General features: G+C 32.1%; 1 protein-coding gene across 3 annotated transcripts; it reads left to right on the forward strand.

Annotated features, from left to right (window-relative positions):
- The first annotated feature begins 424 nt into the window (after positions 1-424).
- Positions 425-23,201, forward strand: LOC132760491 (serine/arginine repetitive matrix protein 1-like). Of its 3 annotated transcripts, XM_060752473.1 has the most exons (16): positions 425-554; positions 6,854-6,943; positions 7,759-7,881; positions 10,487-10,657; positions 10,897-10,988; positions 11,378-11,467; positions 11,994-12,302; positions 12,802-12,906; positions 14,612-14,860; positions 15,334-15,415; positions 16,168-16,324; positions 16,923-16,983; positions 17,376-17,516; positions 18,094-19,084; positions 19,643-19,741; positions 20,379-23,201. In XM_060752473.1, the coding sequence occupies exons 1-16, from the start codon at positions 531-533 to the stop codon at positions 20,511-20,513; spliced, it is 2,919 nt and encodes a 972-aa protein (XP_060608456.1). In that variant the 5' UTR covers positions 425-530; the 3' UTR covers positions 20,514-23,201. The 3 variants fall into 3 exon arrangements, with proteins under 3 accessions (XP_060608456.1, XP_060608457.1, XP_060608458.1); XM_060752474.1 differs by lacking the exons at positions 425-554; positions 6,854-6,943 and having other exon boundaries at positions 9,099-10,657; XM_060752475.1 differs by lacking the exons at positions 425-554; positions 6,854-6,943; positions 7,759-7,881 and adding an exon at positions 8,498-9,236.

Raw genomic sequence — 23,201 nt, forward strand, 5'->3', positions numbered from 1 at the left:
AAAATGAAAACGCTTTGTTAATTTATTTTTTGATATATAAAATATGAGTAAAATGAAATTTCTAATGATATAAAATACTAAGCTGTTTCATGAAAAATAAGTTTTTTATTATAAATATAAAATTACTATATTTTGCATTTTATCAGCCACCATATTTTTTGCCAACCATCCGAAAGTTACCTGTATCTCTTATCAGCAATTTGTTACTATTAATCTGGGATGTACTATAACGTATCTTATGTTCCAGTATTAATAGATTTCATAACAATAACATGCAAAGGGCCATGTGAACGTCTGTCTACCAACAACTTCTGTTTCTAATTTCCATCTTATTGACGGACAGTAAATTCTTCTTTTTCGATTAGTTAGATTAGAATGAAGTAAAATAAAGGTAATTATAGATGTTAACCTAATCACAATACTTTTACTGCAACTAAACATTTTTGAGCGCACCTTTACTTAGTACCACGTGGTAAAACACTGTTGCATTGTGGTTTAGGACTTCCTGCATGGCCGCTTAGACTGTCAAAATGTCGGACGCAGGATTTTTCAAGGTAAACAATAACCCTACACCAAAATAATTAAATATTCTTTTTATCCAGCACACACTGTTTACTTCCAACATATGCATTTACTTATATGATATATCAGTTGCTACAGTCACCCGTCTGTAGAAAATTAACTCCAACTTTCGAATTCAGATGCGTCGGGGCCCCTTTCCAAAAATTCAATTCAAATAATGGTAATGGTTGCTCAGCATGTTCAGCCACGTGATATTTTTTCATCTTCCAGCATTACATTGCGCATTGATAATGCTGTATTATATTTTATTTAAAGATGATAATAAATTATTATCTGACTAGATACAAAGTCCAAAAATCTGTTACTGGTGTTAGTTGGAACTTGGAACACAGTGCCAACTCTTCCCAGAATTACACATATTACCTGTAGTAAATAAAATTGTGTCCATAGGACAATGATACATTGTCAGGCTACTGACATACATGTACTGCAGGACAGTATGAAAAAGAGACAGACAAATATTTGAGAAATTCTACATAACTCATAAAAATAATGAAATAGCAATATTATCGTATAAGTACCTAATCTCACACCCAACCTATTCTCAAACCTTTCATTCATGTGCTGTTATTTTTTTACTAGAAGTGACTATGATGTCCTGAACTTGTGTGCATAAAAGCTTAGTTTCTGACAGACATGTCTGCTGATGTCAAATGAAAACAGTGCATAGGAACAAATATTTACATAACATATTTTATTATCCCTGTTTCTCGTATTCTCGGGTTTCTCGTATTCTCGTGGAATAATTAAAACGGATGGAAGCGACACTCGCGACTTCCGTCGATATCCGAAAACATGTCTACTTAGCAGAGCATTTTCATCTCCATTAAAAAAATAAAAGAAATGCGACAAAAACAGATAAAAAAAACAAAATAACTGTGGAAATCATCGTAAAATCCAGAGAATAAACATTAAATTTATCAATTTCCCCCCAAAAATCCTCAATTTTCTAGATTTTTCCATGTTGCAGAAACCTGCAGCGGGTCTCTGACGCAAGACGCATCAAATGACGGTCTCACACTACTATTTATACAATACAGCTCAAAATATTTGTTCCACGAATAGATAGTATAAAAAAGATATGAACTCCAATTAAAAACCAAAAATGAAACATTTCACTTTTGACAACTGCAATAAAAAACAGTAGTAGTCATTGTTTAATGCTCATATAACTAATAAGTAACTAATATATACATAAACTTAATATATATTAGAGAGATTATGTAAATAACATCACTAAATGGAGTTCAAACTATTTTTGGAACAATCAAAATCATTTGGTACCAAAGAGGCGTCAATATGATCCTAAAAGTTTGATATGGCCTGCCAAGCTGTTATTTAAACACAATAAAATTACAGATTTAGGCCATCTAACACTTAATTAGGTGTGGCACTAATGATTTGAACTGGTATGTAGAATAAAATCATCACATAGCGACCAGCCTTAACAACCAATCAAATTCCACGAGAATACGAGAAAGCACCTGCTTCGCATAGAGGGTGAAGGTCAGTATATACAAGCAGAAATATCTTTAGTTTTGCTTACAGTTACGATCTTTCTTTCTTTATATTTTGTTAATAAGGTATTTCTCTGTGTATTAGGCTAAAAATACAGTAACAAAATGTTTTTGAAATATTATGCAACCAAGTTTAGTCCTTAACCCCCCGAGAATACGAGAAAACAGGATACTTAGCGTAATTTCATACAAACTGCTATTACCTTTGAAAGTCCCATAAATACACCATTAACTATTTGTGAAAATGAATATTATAGACAAAAATATCTTAAAGCAGGTACCTGCATCGTGTAGGGTACTTCATTGTCATGTGATAGTCATATAACAATCACTTAATTGACTAAACTAAACAGTAGAATTTTAGAGATACTTGAAGGGGTTTGAGATTAGGTTCTTTATTTTAAGAGGCCATGTCAGTTTTAAAACAGAGGGTTGTGCTTTTCCAAGATGGAAATAGAGCTTTTTTAATTGTTGAATTTCAGTCAAATTTTACAGAAATGTTACATAAAGATGAAAGTGTAAATATGTAAAGAATTTTTATAAAGATATATCTTTATTTACACTAAAAGACCTCTTGAATGCTTAGAGGTTTGAGAACTGGTTAGTCCACGATAAATTTGAAATTAAGCACGGTCAGCCTCGTCTCGAGTCACGGTCCCCCTGTCCCAAGATATGGTCCGCCCCATCCACCCTGACATGGTCCGCCTTGTCTCACAGTCAGCCCTGTCCTACGACCATAAAAACAACATAGTGAGTCAAGGGCATTAAAACAAATACAAAAAACTGAATTAATCCACAAGCAAACACACCTTTATATGCTGATCAACATTGATGTAGTGTAAAAATTTTTAGATTGCAATTGAAGCACTTTTAGAGGTGCCAGGGCACTAGACAACTTTTGGGGACTGGTACCCATACCCTCACGAAGGGGAATTTTGCGTCATTTTAAGACAAAAGGGGAAATTTTAAGCCATATATGAGTTCTTTAAATTTAGGTTTTACATTAACTCTTGGCACAATTTCCTACCATTACTTACAATAGCTAGTATATTTATTACTATAGACCTAACAAATAAAACATATAACAGGAAGTTTTTCTTGAGATAGGCTATCTCATTATTTTCTTTATTGCTTTGTTATTGCACTTGACTGACTCAGACATCAATCAGAGCTCCAGATATATGTTTTGGCCAAGGGTTTTATACCCCTCAAATTCTAAAGTGAGGGGTAAAATGCAAATTCTGAAAAATGTTAGGGATATATTAAAATCTATAGCAAGCATAATGCATTTTTGTTTATGATAAAAAATTAAAACTGACAGTTAAAAAAAAACTTGTACAACAAAAATTGAATCAGTGCAACAAGCTCTGGAAATGCAGACTTTCCTAGGCAAGGGTATGTTATACCCAAGTGCTGGAAACACAGGAAAATTATTTCCTATTATAGTCATTAATTGTTTCTTTATTTTTAAAGTTAAAAATGTATCACACTATTTTGCAATCTGCACTGGTCAGTTCTTAATCTATTTTCTACATATTTCTGCCTGTTCTTTAGATTGAAACAATTATAACAATGAGAATTGAAATAAGAATTAAATAAAAATAAACAAGAAAGTTTTATGCCTTTTCTAAAAAAGGGTTTGGTTTCAGAGAAAATTGTCTGTAACTGTAAAACTGGGTACGAAAATATTTGAGTACAAAACTGCAAGAGAAATACGTTTTTTCCAACATCAACTGACAGAAATTAAAATAGTTTTGTTTATTAACTAGCAAAATATGACAATGTATGTCTATTCTCTAAACAAATTGAATATAAGGTAAACTCCTACAATGATTATCTGCCACATTAATTTTGTCAATAATTTTACGAGAGTTACCTCCCTTCTACATTTCTCACTTCCTGCTACTTTCGGTTTTAACATACAGCGTTGTTGACAACTGTAATTTAGTTTTCAATCCATTGAAAGTTAAACAGAAATATATTTTATTTTTATGAAATGAAAACATCACTTTTTTTGTTAAATATCAAACATTTATTCTACAATTTTTTTTAGGGGAATTTTCTGCTGAAATAGGGGAAAAAAGCATATGATTTTGAGAGGGGAATGGGGCCGATATTCGGCCCCAAAAATTGCCAAACGAGTGCCCTGGGTGCACATGACACAACATTTTGAAAGTTTTTTTTTTCTAAATTAAGGACAATTACTGAACAAATCGGAATAAATATACAAATCCCAAGGTGAACAACTACAAATGCTGACCAACACTTCTGTAAAAAAGTTTGTATAAAGTGTGATCCCTCGGAAGCATTAATCACAACAAAATTACAATTTACATGAAAACTTCAGATTCTGTTTGATTGAGTTGAGTCTGTTAATGAGGAATAATGATAGAGTGCAACATCCCTCTCAATTGAGTGGTACTTAGTTTTTAACACTTAAAAGTGTTGGAATCCAGGGTTCTCGGTGACGCTTATTTCGTCGTCCCGGTACACATGTTTATTACAGCTGGACGCAAATATTTCAGAGCAAGGATTCCGCATACGTTTAATTTTGCCTGGGGACGCATAAACATTACCGATTGTATACAACCACAAATACGTCAGCGCGTGTCAGTCTATAAGTAGGAGGCGGTCCTATGCAAATCCACCAGTGAAGCGATTAGCCAATCAGCCATAACGCTTTCGATCATTATCACACGATAGAGATCAGACTAATGTATACACACGCTGTACATGTAATTACCAGATATAGCACATGTTGATAAAAATTTTTATCTTTGATCAACAGTTGATTGGAAATTGGCAAATTTTACCGACAAAAGGATTAACTATTGACTATTTAAGACTGTTTTCTCAATTTAAAAATGAGTGCAATTATGAATTATTGTCGAATATTTTCAGTATTTGCTTTAGCTTTCATTCTTGCAAATTTTGCATCTTGCATATTTAGATTCTATCCGAAAATTTATCCCGAACATCGGCGATTTCACATTCGCTAGAAACCCCTCAAATTTCGCAAAGGGCACAAAAATTCTCAGTTTCCAAACCAAACATGTGAATGAATTGTTCCTTTGTTATTTAATCAACATTAAATCTTTAAATATCGATCTTCAATTTGCCCCCTTTGAAGATAATTGCTCAAATAATTGTTGATCAATTTCTCTTACACACTATGTGAAGCTGTACACGGTTTTCCTATTCATTCGGCTAAACGCTGCCTATTTACATTTACGTTTTGTTTTTTTTACAAATATAAACTTTTAGTCTTTAGAGTGGACTTATTTAACCAGAATAAAATTTGATTTGATATAAAAGTGGAAAAAAAAAACGATTTACATGTGTTGATGGATTATAATTTTATTGTTTTATAACAAATATTAACAAAAAAAATAATAATTACACAAAAATAAAATAGTTGTAGTTGTAGAAAAAAAATCACACACAGGTTAAAACTTATCCTTAAAAAAGTTTTAAAAAGGATCATGAAATCAGCTTTTATCAAGTCACAATGTGATTTTTGTCTGACATGCATTATTAGATTATTTATTGATAGCAAAGTACTTGTCTTAACATCAAGCCATAAACTTAGATCATCCAAAAAGTAGTTCTTAGTGATTGTCAACAATATTTAAAACTTTCAGGAAATTTCAACCAACTAAATATCAAATTAACTGAATATATTTTTCTGGTGACACATGGATGTTTTAATCAGGTGGTTGGTAATTTTTTTAATTACTAATCTTTCCTCCTGGATCATTTAACAAATCTTGTAGTCATTCCTAGAAAATGTTTATGGCTTCAAAAGGTAATGATGTAATTTCAAGGAATATCAGTCATTCAGCCAATTTGATAGTTTGGCACTGTAATAGATTCTTATGCATTTGTACTGGTAGCAGTTTTGGGTTTTTGATACCCTGATTGTATTGAATGGTAGGCACTTGGTTTGTAAGGTATGCAAGTACTTAGAAATATTCTTGTTGCACTATTTATAGAATAGTGTTGCAAGAAATAATGCATTTATGGTTCAAGAATTTGATCAAAAGTGTAATGTACAAATGAAGATTAAGCAGTATAGCTTGCAAGAACAATTTTTTATGCATTTGATACCTTTAAAGGACGGTTAATAAATTGATTGTAACAAGTGAATATAGAACTCTTAATGGATAATAATTTAACTTAAAGTAGACAGTTATGGTGATACAAAAGATACAAATGTTATATGGAATGTAAAACACAAACAATGTAATACATAGATATATAAATATACTTCCCCATTCCATAACATGTAACATCTGAAGTCCCATTCATGTCATAACCTGAGCCGTATTGTGACTATTCAGCTATAAGACTGCTAGTACAACTTGTAATGTATCTTATAATCTTAAAAAAATCGCTTTAATATATATGAGGATGGATATACATGTATTCAGCTTAACCACTTGACAAAGACTAAAAGTGTTCTGTAGATAAAGCTGTCATGATCATTTGTTATATTAAACAGTAAACCATAATGAAGGAAGTAAAAACCTGGGGGGAAAAACATTGACTTTGTTGGAATTACTGTAAAGAGTTAATGTTTTGACAGGGTAAGTACATCACAAATGTAAATCTTAGTCTTGTACCTTTACATACAGTGTTCATTGAACTTTTGCACAACTGGACCAAATACATCTGTAAACTTGCATTATTTAGACCACTTTTAAGACAAATATTATTTTTAAAAGATAGATAGATTTATTTGTTGTGAATTTCAGGGGACAAGTGCTGATCAAGACAACAGATTTGCTGACAAAAAGAAAAAGCTAATGAAACAAATGAAATTTAGTGAGAGCATTGAGACTAGAGTAAGTTATCGTTTGTTATTGCTAGGCTACTTTTAGTACTTAATGGTTTTTCATTTGCAATTCTGCATTCTGTATATATGTAAATGAAGTTTGGCTTTGCTACTTTACTTTATAAGATAAAATGCTCTGGTTGCATGTACGCAGTTGGCTTACACTGGTCGAAAAACTCTTAGCCAAATTTAATTATGTATTTTTCTGATTTCAAAATAGCATAACCTGGACAAAAGATCCTGTAGCCAAATCTTTTTTTTTTCTTCAAGTTTTTGTAGCCAAATTAATAAAAAGTTAGAAAATTGTTAATAAAATGGCAGAGTGAGCTGTCAAACAATTTTTTGTCTTCAAATTTCTGTTACATTCTCAAGCAAAGTTATAACATGCCTCAAGCTTCTCAATACAGTGATATTTCTCCAAACCAATCCCAAAGTGAAACAGTAAGGTTTTCTCAAAATTTAATGCAAATAATTTGTAGTCATAAGATCAAAACATCATCTGAAATTTGAGTTGCATCTGTACATGTTTTCAGCAGCTTTCAAAGGATGAAGTTTTATTTTTCAACTTTACTGGTGGAGGAAGACCTCATATGCACCTTTGTGCATTATTTTAGGCACAAGCAGGCACCTGTCAGAGTAGAACCACCAACCTGTCATAAGCTAGCTAGATAGCTTCCTCATGTGAAATAATCTGAAAACCCTAACATTGTACAGTTAGACAATGGGTATAATTCTGCAAGCAATATTTTTGAAGCTGTGCTCCTTTTAACTAAGAATTTAAAGAAACAACAACCAATAATCAAATTTTTATTGTACTGTTTGCAGGTTGATCTGTCTAAAGTAAATGTTGACACTATGAAACCATGGATTGCAACACGCATTACAGAATTACTTGGCATGGAAGATGATGTTATCATAGAATTTGTTTATAATCAACTTGAAAATCGGGTAAACATTTCGAAAATTATTTAAGATACTTTTATATCTTTGATTTTCTTATTTTGGTTATGCCAACTTTTTACCATTTGCTTAATATGTGACTTGAACTACATGTATGTTAAATTTACTTTGGATTACAATATATTTGTACTAAAGAAAGGCCCCTTCCATGATTTGTGTTACAAAATGAGATATAAATGATATTTTATCATTTAAACCATATCAATTAGTGACTTCTCATTTGTTTTCTATGTGGATCTATTCTTTTGAAAAATAAAACAACAAAAAACATGAAATTTAACTTTGTATGACTGGCAAATTTATGTTTTATTTTTTTTGCTGTGGTGTATTCATACAATTTTGTGTGAGACATTTATTACAAGGAAAATCTAAAAATGAGAAAAAAATCTTACACTTTTGACACTAAAGTATCAAAATCATCTTGTTTTTCTATCAGTATTTCTAAATACAAAACTTCAGTAAAAAATGCTGAGATAAATGCAAGTTTTTCTTTACAAATTCATTCATTTCTTTTCTTAATTCAATCATTTTTGCTGTATTTATTAAATGGAAATCATTATCATTCATTTTAACACCCTTACTGGTTTTTTTAGGGTTTTTTTTATTTTTTCAAGGATAAAAAAGTATAATGTTGATTATTCAAGTTGCAAGATGTTTTATCTAGATAATTATGCTCAATTGTTATTTCTTTAGATGTTTGTGATTTCCTTATTTTTAACTCTCTGAAGGATAGCACCAATAATTTCTTGTCTATGCAACAAGTATTGAGCTACTGTACTAGTGCCCAGTTTATATATACCTTCAATGTGTCCAGTTTCCATACAAGTTTCTCTTAGATGTACTAGTAATTTGATATCAATATCCCATGGAAACATTCGAATATATCAATTTTAATATCAAAATCCCTTAGCAACATTTTTATATCAAAATTCCTTACCAATATTTTAATATCAAAATTCCTCGGACTTAAAAGTTCATTATTCATATTTAACATGATAAGTGTTAAGAATTTTTGAAAGATTCTTAGAAATTATATCTTCTTTTCCATATTGTTTATGTGTTGTTTTTATCAAGCTGATTATGTAGAAATGTAAAGAAAAACTTGCCAAGAATAAATATTTTCTAGAGAACATCCGTAGATAATCATAGTACACAAACTTTTCAATCGCTGTTACTTATTGTTGAATGTTTCCATTTAATATCAGAGGTGATCTTAATTATTCGAACGCCTTGATGAATTAACGAGTGCAGTCAAGGATTTGCTCTCTAAACAGCCAGAATACAAGATATAATGCATTATCAAATATGGGAAAGGATCACATAGAATAGCAACAAGTTACTTGGTTTGTATCTACTTTATTCCCGATTTTTATAACGCAACGAAATCTCAAGAAATCACTATTTGGATTCTGGTTGACAATCGAAAAATTACAAAACAAGATGTCCGACAATCGAAATTACAAACTTAAACATATCAGGAAAAGAGAATTCAATATTTGTACAGTACAGATAAGAGGAAGAATTCTTTGCTTGAGGAACGGAACGGGTTTTCTGGTTTCTGTACATTCTACACGAGAAAAATGAATAGCATACATGTATAAAAGAGTTTTATATTCTATAAATACCTGTTGACTTTCTATGTTTAGAACAATGTGGGTTTTTTTCTCCTCTGCCTCTTAACCTTTTATTGCCAGTAAAAAAACAAAATCCAATTGTTTTATACACTCAGAGTTAACAACATATATTGTAATCATTATTTAATATTCTAGCAGATAGATACAAGCCACCTTTTGTTCCTTTGCTGTGTTTAAGGTAGGAACTGTTTAACCAATGTGTAAAATAACAAAGCCTACATACTTCCTACCAGGGTTATAAAAAAATATTTTGTCACTTATTAGTGAAGAAGATTAAAATAATTTTAGTTCCTTGGTAGTTCTGTTTTATATATACCAAGAAAGTATATCACTTAAGTATTTTTTTGTATTTTATTGATTTCTTTTTGCAGAAATAAAAAAACTTTCTGTCTTCAGTTACAAGTTTATTCCAAACAGCACTTTAAATAATATTTAAAGTCTATTAAGAATTTTTACAGATAATAGTATTAGTTTGCATTAATTGAAAAAAGCTTTCTTTATATATAGTAATTAATAAATTATAGAAATCAGTTAACATTATAACTTATGAAAGGAGATTGTTACCATAGAAACAGTTTTAAATTTCACTTTGAAAATGAAAATCAACAGTTAATTGCTGCCTTTATTTTGATATTTCCTCGCCATCAATTTAAGAACACCTGGCAATAAAGTATACTAATACATATAACAGTTTTATGATACCTGTATTTAGTATATCCCTTTTAGAGAAATAAATTGAAGCCCTTAAATGTTTACACTTAAAGTTACCTTATTTACCATTTAAATTAAGGTTTCTTAAAATTTGATAGGAAATTTCAGTGCATGAAATATTGAAATTAAAGAACTAACTTTACTGCACTCTCTTATTTTTCTTATTCATTTCAGAGAATTGTGAATATAGGAAAATTAGAAATGATCGCTTATTAATGCTCCTTTTTTCTTCCCCTGTTTCGTTGTAGTATCCTGACCCGAAAGAGATGCAGATAAATTTGACGGGATTTTTAAATTCAAAGAATGCTCGTGTGTTTATGGGAGAGTTATGGGAGTTGTTGTGTAGTGCTCAAGAAAACATTGGTGGAATTCCAGCCAAATTTGTGGAACAAAAGAAAGAGGAGATCAAAAAGAGACAGGTTTGTTGTTAGCCTTTACAAGATTAATATGCCAGAAGTGAATGTTTTTTGCTTCGGATAGGCCTTTTTTACCAATTGACAAATCTGTTGAAAATTTCCATTTTAATCTTGAGAATGATCAAAAATTATGATGATGCACTTCCACCTGTTTAACTTCTATCAATATAGCATGAACTGTTGATTGTAAGTAAATAAGTATTGAATCCTCTAACATATTTATATTTGTTGAATATCTACAGGCAGAGCAGGAAAGAATACAGCAAAGTTTAAAGGTGTCGGAGGAACAAATTAGGAATGCCATAATGAAGGAACGAGAGGAGGCAGAAAGAAGGTATATACAGTGTAATCATTGCTATTATAGCTAATTGACATGACATTGAAGATATATACATATTACAATTGTACTGTGGAAATATTCTTTTATAAAGGATGATTATAATCTGTATCTATGTATTTCTTAGAAAGAAATTTGTTCTCCTTTGTTTGCAAATATAACTGTTATGATCAAAACATTACCTGTAGATGCATCTTTGGTGTGACATTCTATGACCAAGTGGTTACGGTCATTTAGTTTTTATCACTGCTGTAGGTTCAAATCTTGTCAAGCTAGCCTACAGAAGGTTGGTGGTTTTACCTAGGTGCCCAGTTGTGCCTGAAATACAGATATTATGGCAGTAAATTTATATGGGAAATTAGATTCTCAATATTTGTACTTTTCAGGGAACGTAATAGTCCAGACAGACATAGAAGAGACAGGTCAAGGTCACCTCGGAGGAAAAAGCGTGACAGAAGTTCATCTAGATCTCCAAGGTAAAGTAATAGTCTGTAAAAATGACATATTATATTTATATATTTCTTTTGTGTATTTCATTATTAAGATTTCATTATCAAAGTGAGTAAGAAAAGTAGTCAGAAGTATCTTGTGAGACTGGGCTAGCTCTTTACTGTTGTGGTCACTGTTTTCAATGATATTCTGGACAATTAAAGTTCAGCCAATAAGTTGTATTTGGGTCAGAAGTCATTGACAGAATATTTTGGAAGACCTAATACTTTTTAAAAAAAAATATGAATGCAATACATTTACCTAAACTTTCAGTAAGACAGTTGTTTATACAAATATTTTGATGAAGTTTATAATATATCTTTATGTCGTAGTTTGATTTATGATGCAATTCTGTAAAATCTACATTTATTATTACAGTAGACATTCAATAGAAGCCATAGTAGTAAAAATATAAGAAATATATATGTAGAATGTAGAAATTAATGTATAGAAAAACTCATTATTCTAGTGAAAAGTATGTTTTAATGAAGATATATTCAAATTGCTTTACAGGAAAGATAATGATAAAACAGATGACCAGTCCACTGAAAATAAATCCGATGATAAATCAGACAGTAAATCAGAAAATAAAACCGTTATTGACGGTCATACACCAGTTGCACTAGTGCCATTACAAGTTAAAGACGATGATAAAGATTCGGATGCACCAAAAGATAAAAGTGAGACAGCTGCTGTTACTACTAATGGTGAAAAGGAGAAAACAGAATCGGATAGAGAAAATGATGAAGAGAAAGACGGTAAAGATAAAGAGGAGAGAAAAAATGGTGAGGAGAAAAGTGGCAAAAGTCGTAACAGATCAAGGTAAGTTTGTGATCAGTTATCTTGATTTGAATTTGTTTTGATATTTTTATATTTTAAAGAAAATTCAGATGAAAATCAGTATTAAGATTTATTTTTAAATCTTTAATGTTGACACAATTTTAGAATGTATACATTTGATACATAAAAACACAGTGATTCCATTCCAATGTTTGTTATTATATAAAAAAAAAGAAATACAAAATGATGAGATTAAATATTGAAAATTCCACAAAAGTTGTGATGATTTAAATAATTGATTTGTCTAGGCACAAATTGTTTAATGTATATGACTTTTTATGAAAAACATAGTTTGGAAGTTTTCTTATTGTCCTCAAATTTAAGTGAATTCCATGCAAAACTTTACTAGTTATAAAGAAATGGGTTGTTGTGAACATTATAACTGCTATTTATCATCTTAAGAATTATTTAATTCATCTGTAAATTTCATTCACAGGTCAAGGTCTTGTTATATTAGTTCATGTGTAAATTTTATTCACAGGTCAAGGTCACGTGATAGAAAGAGAAGAAGTAGGTCAAGGTCAGGAGATAGGAGGCGTGATGACAGAGACCGTGATAGAGATAGAAAATACAGTAGAAGATCAAGGTATACAGTATTCTATCTATCTTAACAAAACCCCGGTGCTGACTGTATCAATAGATGGAAGATTTTTATTGTTATTATTTTGTTGAACATGCAATAGACATGTATCTCACTACAGTTTTAAACTTTTTAGCATTTAGCATAAATTGAATTGAGATATATTCGATATTAATTGGAGAAATCAAATTTTATATTATTTGTGTAAAAGTCTGACATAACCAAATTTGGTGCTAGATCACTCTAATTTAAGATGTTAGTTACTGTTAACAGTTGAGATTGCTTCTTTGATATATGTTTCATTTCATGAAATGGGAACCAGAGTTTATATTTCATTGAGTTTTAAACAGTGTGATATGACTTTTATCTTATTGATTAATATCTCATAAAGAGTATAAGATAAAACATGAATGTTAATTATACCCCCGCACAACGAAGTTTTAAGGGGGGTATACTGGTCCGGCCATCCGTCGGTTTTTCCTTGTCCGTCCAATAACTTAAGATTCCTCTGACCCACAGACTTTATTTGGTAGTTAGATTGGTCATGAATAGTAGATGATCCCTATTGATTTTGAGGTCAAAGGTCAAGGTCACATGGGCCTTGACTTCAAAAAGATTGTCTGCCCAATAACTTAAGATTCCTTTGACCCACAGTCTTCATATTTTGCATGGAGGTTAGCCATGGTAAGATGACCCCTATTGATTTTGAGGTCACTGGGTCAAAGGTCAAGGTCACAGGGGCCTTGACTGCAAAAAGCTTGTCCGCCCAATAACTTAAGATTCCTTTGACCCACAGTTTTCATATTTGGTATTTAGATTGATCATAAAAAGTAGATGATCCCTATTGATTTTGAGGTCAGGGTCAAAGGTCAAGGTCACAGGGGCCTTGACTGCAAAAAGCTTGTCCGCCCAATAACTTAAGATTCCATTGACCCACAGTTTTCATATTTGGTATTTAGATTGATCATAAATAGTAGATTATTCCTATTGATTTTGAGGTCACCGGGTCAAAGGTCAAGGTCACAGGGGCCTTGACTGAAAAAAGCTTGTCCGCCCAATAACTTAAGATTCCTTTGACCCACAGTCTTCATATTTGGTATGGAGGTTAGTCATGATGAGTAGATGACCCCTATTGATTTTGAGGTCACCGAGGCAAAGGTCAAGAACACAGGGGCCTTTACCAAAAAAAACTTGTCGCCCAGTACCCTAAGATTCCTTTGACCAGAAGTCTTCATATTTGGTGTGGAGGTTAGTCATGATTAGTAGATGACCCCTATCGATTTTGAGGTCACTTGGTCAAAGGTCAAGGTCCCAGGTGCTTTGACTTCAAAAAGTTTGTGCGCCCAATCATTTAAGAAACCTTTGACCCACAGTGTTCATATCTGGCATGGTGGTTGAGCATGACCATTAGGTGACCCCTATTGATTTTGAAGTCACTGGGACAAAGGTCAAGGTCACAGGGGCCTTGACTAAAAATGCTTGTCCGCTCAATTGCTTAAGAATGCTTTGGTCAACAGTCTTGAAGACATATTTGGTATTGAGGTTGTTTATGGCTAGTAGATGACCCCTTTTGATTTTAAGGTGACTGTCCAAGGTCATGGGGATTTTACTATAATTATTATTCTTTCAGAGATCTTTGTGAAGATTATTCATACTGTTTTGAAAAATGATGGCAATTAGGTTAAAAATGTAGTTTTTCTTTCATTTAAAGATCAAGATCACCAAGACGAAGATCTCCTAGAAGGTCGCCACCACGTAGGAGGTCAAGGTCACGAGATAGGGATAGAAGAAGGTCACCACCTAGGTCACGTACACGTAGAAGTGCTAGTCCAGCAAGGCGTAGATACTCTCCTCCCCGTAGACAGAGATCTCCTTCACCTCGAAGACGTAGAGATCCCAGCAGGGAAAGAGATAGGGACAGAAAAAGAACACCTCCACCTCCTCCAAAAAGAAAGGAAAGGTTGGTCAATGTTTATACACTCATAATAGAATGACAGCCTTTATTCATCGTGTTTTCCTTAGTAACATAATGTTATTATGATGACTACATTGAAATGAAGATAAAACTGTTGGTAAATTTTGTCTTAATATTTTAAATGGGGCTCGTGTAAGTGCAGAATATTTGACTTCCGTCTCTGAATTAATTGCAGTTAATTGCAAGTTAGAAGAACTGTTTTCTGAAGTTATGTGAAAGCAGACATGACAGAAAAAGTGTTTCGTTAAGTTTAGCTACTCATGTAAGCAAACATCAATTCATAAGACATTATGCTTTTCTCATAAAATCCATGTATTTGTATTGTTTGTTAAAAAACAGGTACTTTACTATAAACATTTATTTTATGCAATAAAGTTTTGAATTGTATTGAGGCAAATATAGTTTCTATATGATTTAAACTGCTTTTACTTCTAACAGCATGATATTTATGTTAACAGGAGTCCAAGTAGTTCTGACAGTGATTCGGACAGTTCTAATTCGGATGCACCTGCAGGGAAAAGACCTCCAAATACTAGAAAGGTACATATTGATATATATATCACAACAAGCAATTTGTTTTTGCCTTAACTTGCTGAATTTCTTAAATTGACTTGTGTAGCTTTGCATTAGGAACAGTCCATTCAGATTATAAGAGCAATATCAAAATATACAAATTGAGCTGCAGCCACTGTAAATACTGGTGGCCTGAACTGATGTGGTGGCTGGCCTTGCTTTATTACTGTTGGCAAACGTTATCTCTTTTGATTCCAGCTAGTTAAGGGCTAAAATGTATTACAGGAATATAATTTACTTTCTGATGCAAGAAGTTGTCATAATTTGAATTTATTTCAAATTCTTGTCAATCATGATTATTTGCCATACTAATGGCATTCTTAGATTTTCAACATAATCTTTGTTTCTTTATGACAAGATATGCCATTTTGTTGTACTCAAAATGGTAACAGTTTATATGCGAATATGGAGTAACTATTTTTGCTAAGGTCGAGCCATATTCGATCAGATCAGAAAAAAATATATTGTTGAGTACAACAAATAAACAAACAATTGTCATAGCTTGATACAAAAAAAACAAGGAATATTTAGAATCAATTTAAAACTTTTTTGTCCCTTAGTCAAATACTAACCTTGGTTACCGGTTCGCCTAAAAATTAATAGTTCAATTTTTGTTGGGAGTACCAAATACTTTGAAATATTGGTTCCCACTTTGACTGCAAGCAAGCATATGTAATTAAACAAATATTCAGCCATAATAAAAGATTTCCTGGTTTCAGCCAATGATGGATGAAAGTGATGATGGTGATACAAGTAGTAAAGTCGGGATCCAGCAGAGACGTACATACAGGAAACAGAGGGATGAACCGGAAGAATCCGATTCATCTAGTTCCTCGTCATCATCATCAGACGATGAGGCTCCTCCTCCACCAGCTAGTAAGCTTATACATCATACACTTGTTATGTTAAGGGTTTTGTGATGATATCGGTCTTGATATAAAAATTACTGATTCTGACCTGGAATAAGTCATCTGATGAAAGAATATTGGGCACATTAGAGATCGGAAATTCCACTGGTTCACTAATATTTACAAGTACAATTTAGGAGAATATGATAAAGGACGAGTAGAAAAATGTCTGCACATTGCATTTAGAAGGTACTCGTCCTGTAGGAAGAGACTCTGAAAATATTTTTAAATGCCTGCACATGCCAGATACATTAAATTCTTTATGTTTAAATACTACCAAACTAGCTGACAGAAGGTCCTTGGTTCAACTCCTTTGTGCCCACTGCTTGTAAAAAAAGATGCATTTAGGAAGCACTATATGTTTGCCTCTACCAGTAAAGCTGTATTGTTGCCATAGGTATAGTGTCAATGCATATTAAAGCTGGACCAAAACAAAACAAACCATTTAACTGATTTTGATGCCTGTCTTCAGATTGTTTTAGTGTAACAAAGTTAAATCATTAGAGATTTGTATTATTTTATAAACTTAGTGACATGTTCTCATGTGTACTGTTGTAATATTACAGGACGTCGTGAGAGAGATGCTAGGCGTCTTCCATCACCAAGAAGAGATGATAGATATCGCAGGTAAATTCCTGATACTTATTTTATCAAGCACAGGCAAACATTCTGGGAAGGTATATACCATCAGTATTATTACCATCCTGCACTGTGTCATAGTGTGCAGCCGCCAATGTTACTAAATATATATACATTTATTTAATATTAAATTTTTTTGCTCAATATAATTTGATGTTAATACATTGTTGTAATAACAAATTTACAGAATAAGATTTAATAGGAAAAGGGTACTGATATAAAACCAGGATTTCTATGATTTACTCTTATTCCAATATTTTAACCATTGAGACTAGTCAAGAACACTGTCCAGTAAACAGTTAAACTACCAATTAAATAAAAGTCTGTTAATAAAATGAGAGCCTTTTAACAAGTGCATAAAGAAAACTTAATATTTTCAGATATCCGTCTCCACCACATTATAGAGATAATCGTGATCGTTTTCGTGATGAACGTGATAGGTACGAGAGGGATAGATTTAGGGATGATAGAGACAGGTTTAGAGATGATCGTGACAGATATGTTGATCCTAGAAGACAGAGGTTTGTTTATAATCAGTCTCAACCACCTAATCATAATTTAATTTTACATTAAAACTTACATTGATGCTTCATAAAAGTTAAAGGCAAGAGATTATATTTCCTGCTTGGCAATGATCCTTTTTACGTCAGACTATGATGTTACAGTTGGTAAATTCTAGCAGTAAAAAAGTTTGGAAAATTCAACAAGCCAAATAAAACATTCACTGTTTTTCATTTGATATACACAGTTATGAATAGTGTTTAAAAAAAACCAATATACAGGTATGTCAAAAAGTTTAGCATCTTTTCGGAAATCTTCAGTTTTCGGGGAATTTTCAACATTTTAGTTCTAGATGTGATCAGTCAAGTGTTGTTGTAATGTTTCGGTGTTGAGATATTTGCTAATATGATACTAGAATAAGAGTACATAATAGTACAGAATGTTCACGGGTACAAGTAGATGCTTTAATCCAATAAGCTTATAATTTTACACTTATTTCAGTAGCTGCTGTTGAATATTAGAAAAGTTCAATTTTCTGATTGGTGAAGGATTAAGTTTTCAAGTTTTCTTGTGGTTAAACAATATTTTACCTTTAAGGAGTCCAATGAGACGAAGGTCACCACGTGGTTCATTTGATGAAGATACAAGACGCAGGCGAGAAAGTCCTCCAAGGAGGGAACGACGTAGGTCATCTCCCTCACCTGTCAAACGTAGATATGTAGAAAGTCCACCAGATGACAGACGCAAACGTAGGGTTGAGGCGGAGTCTCCTCCCCCAGAGAAACAAAGAAGACGTAGACGTGTAACTGATTCTGATGAAGAAATACAACAAGAGTCTCGTAGAAGAAAGATGCAAGAACCTGAACGCAGGAAGCAAAAGCAAGATGCAGTTAAAGAAGACTCTTCATCTGATGATGATGATTCCTCTCCTGAGAGACCACCGGTTAAACAGGCTTCCAGACGACGGGAACAAAACTCGGAGTCCCCTGAACCAAGAAAACCATCTGGTAAACAAAAGTTACCTCCCTCAAGAAAAAAAGCTGACACTGATAGTGAGGATAGCTCTAGTGATGAAAATGTTTCTCGTGAAGTTAGAAAAGTGAAAAAAGAATCCTCTTTTTCACCAGTTAATGAAGTACGAAGGAGAGGAAAAGATAGGTCTGAATCCCCAGTAAGGAAACCATCTCCAGCAGCTAGAAAATCCGCGTCCAGACATGAACCCTCTGAGCAACGCTTGCCCAAAAAAAGAGACTCTAGTCCAGATGAAAGTTCACCTGAAAGATCTCGTCAAAGGAAAGCTTCTTACTCTCCGGATCATAGGGAAATAATAAAAAGATCAAGGGAGAAAGAGGGCTCTATTAAACGTAAAAAGGAACGTTCCCCTAGTCCTAATGAAAGAAGACCTAAGAAAACAAGGTCATTTTCTGATGACTCGGATCAGGAGGGGAAGAAGGTACCGGAAGATTCAGATGAATATAGGAGAGTTGTTGTAATGAGATCAGAGAGTCGGGAGGAACGTGTAGTAAGACAGACATCCAGGGAAGATACCACTAAACATAAGAAGCAAGCAGTTGACTCCGAGTCAGGGGTATGAGACTTTGTTTATCTTAAAAAGTCTTCATGTTTATTTTAAGAAATTATAATTTATTCTTCAAATAGTTAAGTCATTGCAACAGTCAATTTGTTTCAGATTAAATTAAGCTTACATTCGCAAACCAGTTTCTTCTCAAATTCATAGTAAATGTGTATAATAATGTTAGTTTGAAATTGCGAGTATCTTATTTAAAATCAAAAGTTTTGCAGAATAAAATATACTATTTGGACAAGATAAAAACAAAAATCAACCAAATTGCAAACTTTAAATGTTCTCAAAATGTATAAGGCAGACAAATGGTTATTCTTGTCTTTAATTTACTTTTCTATGTTTAATATGAATGTTATTATTTAATTATTTTAAGAAAAATACTTGCATGAACAATATTATATCTCTTGCATAAAAAAGCATTTATGTAGAGTCATATGTTTAAAAAGATTTGTTTTAATGTATAATTTTTTACTTTGAAATTAATATCTGTGTAGATTGAGCCTGTATGTAGGGAAACTTAAAGAAAAAGTCATATTTCAGTCTTTGAATGTCAAATTTCAGCAATCTGGTTCAGATGATGGAAAGAAGAAAAAGAAAAAGAAAGAAAAGAAGCACAAGAAACACAAAAAGCACAAGAAACATAAGCTTAAAAAAGAGACTGTAAGTTGACGTTGATTAATTTTAATCCTGTTTATCCTGAGATCATTATGTATGTGCTTAATGCATGTCTTTAGATTTATTTATATTTCATTCTGGATAGATAACCAATAATCTTGGATAATAATGGATAATACAGTTAAATATGGACCAGTTTATACATTTTGGTACATAGTGTGTAAATGTTAAAAACTGCTAACTTGTAGTGATGGAAGTTCATTTTGGGATACATTTTGCAAATAGCATATATTTTGAAAAGTAAGAAACATTTCTCAATATTTCATTGTTTTGAATCATTCAAAGACAAATTGTGGAGAAATATTGAAATATGGGGGTGTTCATGGCCAAGGTGGTTAACATCAAACCACTGGTCTCTCAACACTAGGTCGAACTGCGGCAGTGTCTTAAGGAAGCTAGCATTTGGACAGTCAGTGGTTCTAGTGGGGCACCCATTTATGCCTGAAATATTGTATAAAGGGCACCTAAATACTTAGAGCTTACCAACTTTATATTTTCATTTTGATATCCCCAAACTTAATAGTAGTCCGGTCCAAAAATGGACAGTTGTCAAGTCAATGCAAGAAATTCACCATGATAAATGTTTTTTAGTAAATTGATAATTTTTGCATTATAATTGAAGGCGGAGTCTGATAGTGAGGAGGGGCAAGTTGGAGATGGGGAGGAGCTAGAGAAAGCCCTCAGAGAGAAAGCTCTACAATCTATGAAGCAGCGTGGTGTGTCGAGGGAGAGCCATCAAGATGACTCGTCAGATTAAAACATACATTTACATCACCATATGTATATAGAGACTATTTACATTACAACCTTTTTTTTGTCCAAGACAAATCATGATGTATATTATTATTCACAATATCAACAGATCATTGTTTCATTCCCTTGAAATATGAGTTGTGTAGAATAGAATAGACTTGTGAAATTTTTTGTAGAATGAACAATTTGATTTCACAACTTTAATCTTTAAATGGATTTTTTTGTTTCTGTTTATTTTTTTTTTTTTATTATTATTTTTTTTTATTATAAATGGTATTTGATTGGTGTAATTTTTGTTTGGATGTTATGTACTGCTTACCCAGATTTTATTTGCTACATAAAAGTGACAAAGCATTACTACAAATGTTGACTCATGCTGGCTAACTAACCTGTTATTTGTTTGTTGTAAGTTTGTAGTAAGTTTGAAATATTCTTTTTATTAATTTGATTCCTATTCTTTTGGTATTTTTAAAGCAAGATTTTGGTTGACATATTTTTATTGTACTCGTCAATAAAATTTATAGATAACTCAGATAAAATTGATTAACAAGTACCATGTTCAGTAAGTTATGTTATATAAAGAAGGCTTCTTGTGTTTAAGTAAACTTAAAAACCAGTATAGTTTTTAGCTCCACTTTTTGATTAGAAAAAGTGGAGCTATTATCAAGACCCCATCGGCATTTGTTAATCTTTTTGTTAAGGTCCATTTTCACAGAAACTATTTAAGCTTTTCACTTTGAACTTAGTTTGCATGTTTATTGTCATTAAATTACACCATTTCAGAAAGTGAAATAATTTTTTGCAAAGTTATGCCCCTTTGATATGTTGCTTCTACTTTAGTATCCTGCCGGAGAAAAGTGAACAGTGCTGTTTGTAGACAAATCTTGTTTTACTGGATCATGTAATTAGCCCTGTGTACTTATCTATAAACCTTGTCACAATGAGTGGAGACCAATTTTGACATGTAATATGTAGCAACCCAAACATAATCCTGAGAAAAAAAAAGTTCCAAGGGTTTTCTTAAACTGCCATTATTATAATCAAGTTTGGCTTTATATTATACAATGTTAAAAGATATGAGTAATACTGTAATATTTAAGTGGGTGTAAATTGATAATAAAATAGTCACAGTGGGTGTCTTTTTTAAAAGAGAATTACTTTAACCCTGCTGATTGTGTAATGGACTTGTCCTATTTTGAATTTGGTACAACACAGGAGTAGTGTAACCCATCATCTGCTAGAACCTAATATTAACCTGTGCCACCAGTATAGAGCCAGGCCAGCCTTCATATCATTGTGCAGTCTGACCAGCCTCTATACTGCTGGTAGTTTAATCTTTGTATTTCAATGTTGAAATCCCTTTAACTTTGAATGGACTGTTCCAAATTCAAAGCAGGGCAAGTTCATTATACAAATTTAGCAGGTTAAAGAGTCCCACTATCAATATAGTAAAATTGAGTAGCTACCTGAATAGAACATGGCAAGAGGAAAATTAATGCAGGCAAAGCTAGCTTTGTACTTCAGGCATAAATTTGCCATTATATCCTTGAGTGCTTTTTTTTTAGGTAAAGTACTTTAAACATATGAAATCTTGACATAATTTAATTTGTTTACTTGAAATAGATGTCTTTTTATAAAACATTTCAAAAAAGAATTTCGGCTTAATGTACTGCAAAATCAAATTTAATCCTTTTTTTTAGCTGAACTAAGTTACAGAAAACAAATTTTTAATAGTCAAAATTTTTGAAATGTGAAGCTTTGTCAAATTAAATAGAAATATTTGATCACAAATCAAATTTGTAAATTGATCTTATCAACGGTAATAGATAATGTAATATATTTGTAATGATTAACATTTAACATGTTTGTTTTTCAACTTCTTTTGAAATATTTGATGTTGACATAATTGTACATAAAAATTATTAATGTCGATTTCTAGTTACAAAATAAGGAAATGATTTAATTTTGAACATATTTATCAATCTGCACATGTATAGCATATTCTGAAGAGCATTTAAAAGCAAGAATTTTAGCTCACCTGAGCACAAAGATGAGCTATTAAGATTAGTCATTTGTCTGTGTCCATTGGTCTATTTTGTTCAGTATGTTTGTCTGGAGATGCTTAAAAAGTCAAATTTGATTACTTTTCAGGCCCTTGGGGGGGGGGGGGCAAGTCCTGTGGTCCAATCATGAGAAAACCTTGTTTCATTAATGTCTTGGACAGATCCAAACATGGACCATATGTGGTCAAGACTAGGTAACAAGGTCAATAATATGTTTCCATTTATTACTCATCTTGTGTCATAGATTAATGCTTGCACTCTATTAGCATGAGAAAAATGGTATTTCAGAAACATTAGGTGAGCGAAAAAAGGCCATCATAGCACTCTTGTTTAATTACTCAATTAAGAAATCCTGATTGATGTACTGAAAAAGTTGTAGTAGATGTGATGAATTAATTGTATATTTCATTCCGTCTATATATAAAATACACAGTTTAACATGTATATGAGTAACACAGTAGATGTTAAAAAAAACAAATGTCTGTATTTCCATAGAGCTGTTAATTGTGTACATGTATATAAATGAAATATTAGATAAAAAAGCAAATGTCTGTATTATACAGTGATTATGATACTGTTAAACAGAATGCATCAAAGGTGACTAATAAAAGTTGAAAAGGTGATATAAA

This window comes from Ruditapes philippinarum, unplaced genomic scaffold (assembly GCF_026571515.1).
Source record: "Ruditapes philippinarum isolate M1 unplaced genomic scaffold, ASM2657151v2 ctg250_1_1_1_1, whole genome shotgun sequence".
Lineage (NCBI taxonomy): Eukaryota > Metazoa > Mollusca > Bivalvia > Venerida > Veneridae > Ruditapes > Ruditapes philippinarum.

Coding starts and splice junctions, on each gene's coding strand:
- LOC132760491 (XM_060752473.1), top strand. CDS start 531: ATGTCGGACGCAGGATTTTTCAAG. Junction 7,882..10,486: donor ATAATCAACTTGAAAATCGG/GTAAACATTTCG, acceptor GTTTCGTTGTAG/TATCCTGACCCGAAAGAGAT. Junction 12,303..12,801: donor AAAAGTCGTAACAGATCAAG/GTAAGTTTGTGA, acceptor TTTTATTCACAG/GTCAAGGTCACGTGATAGAA.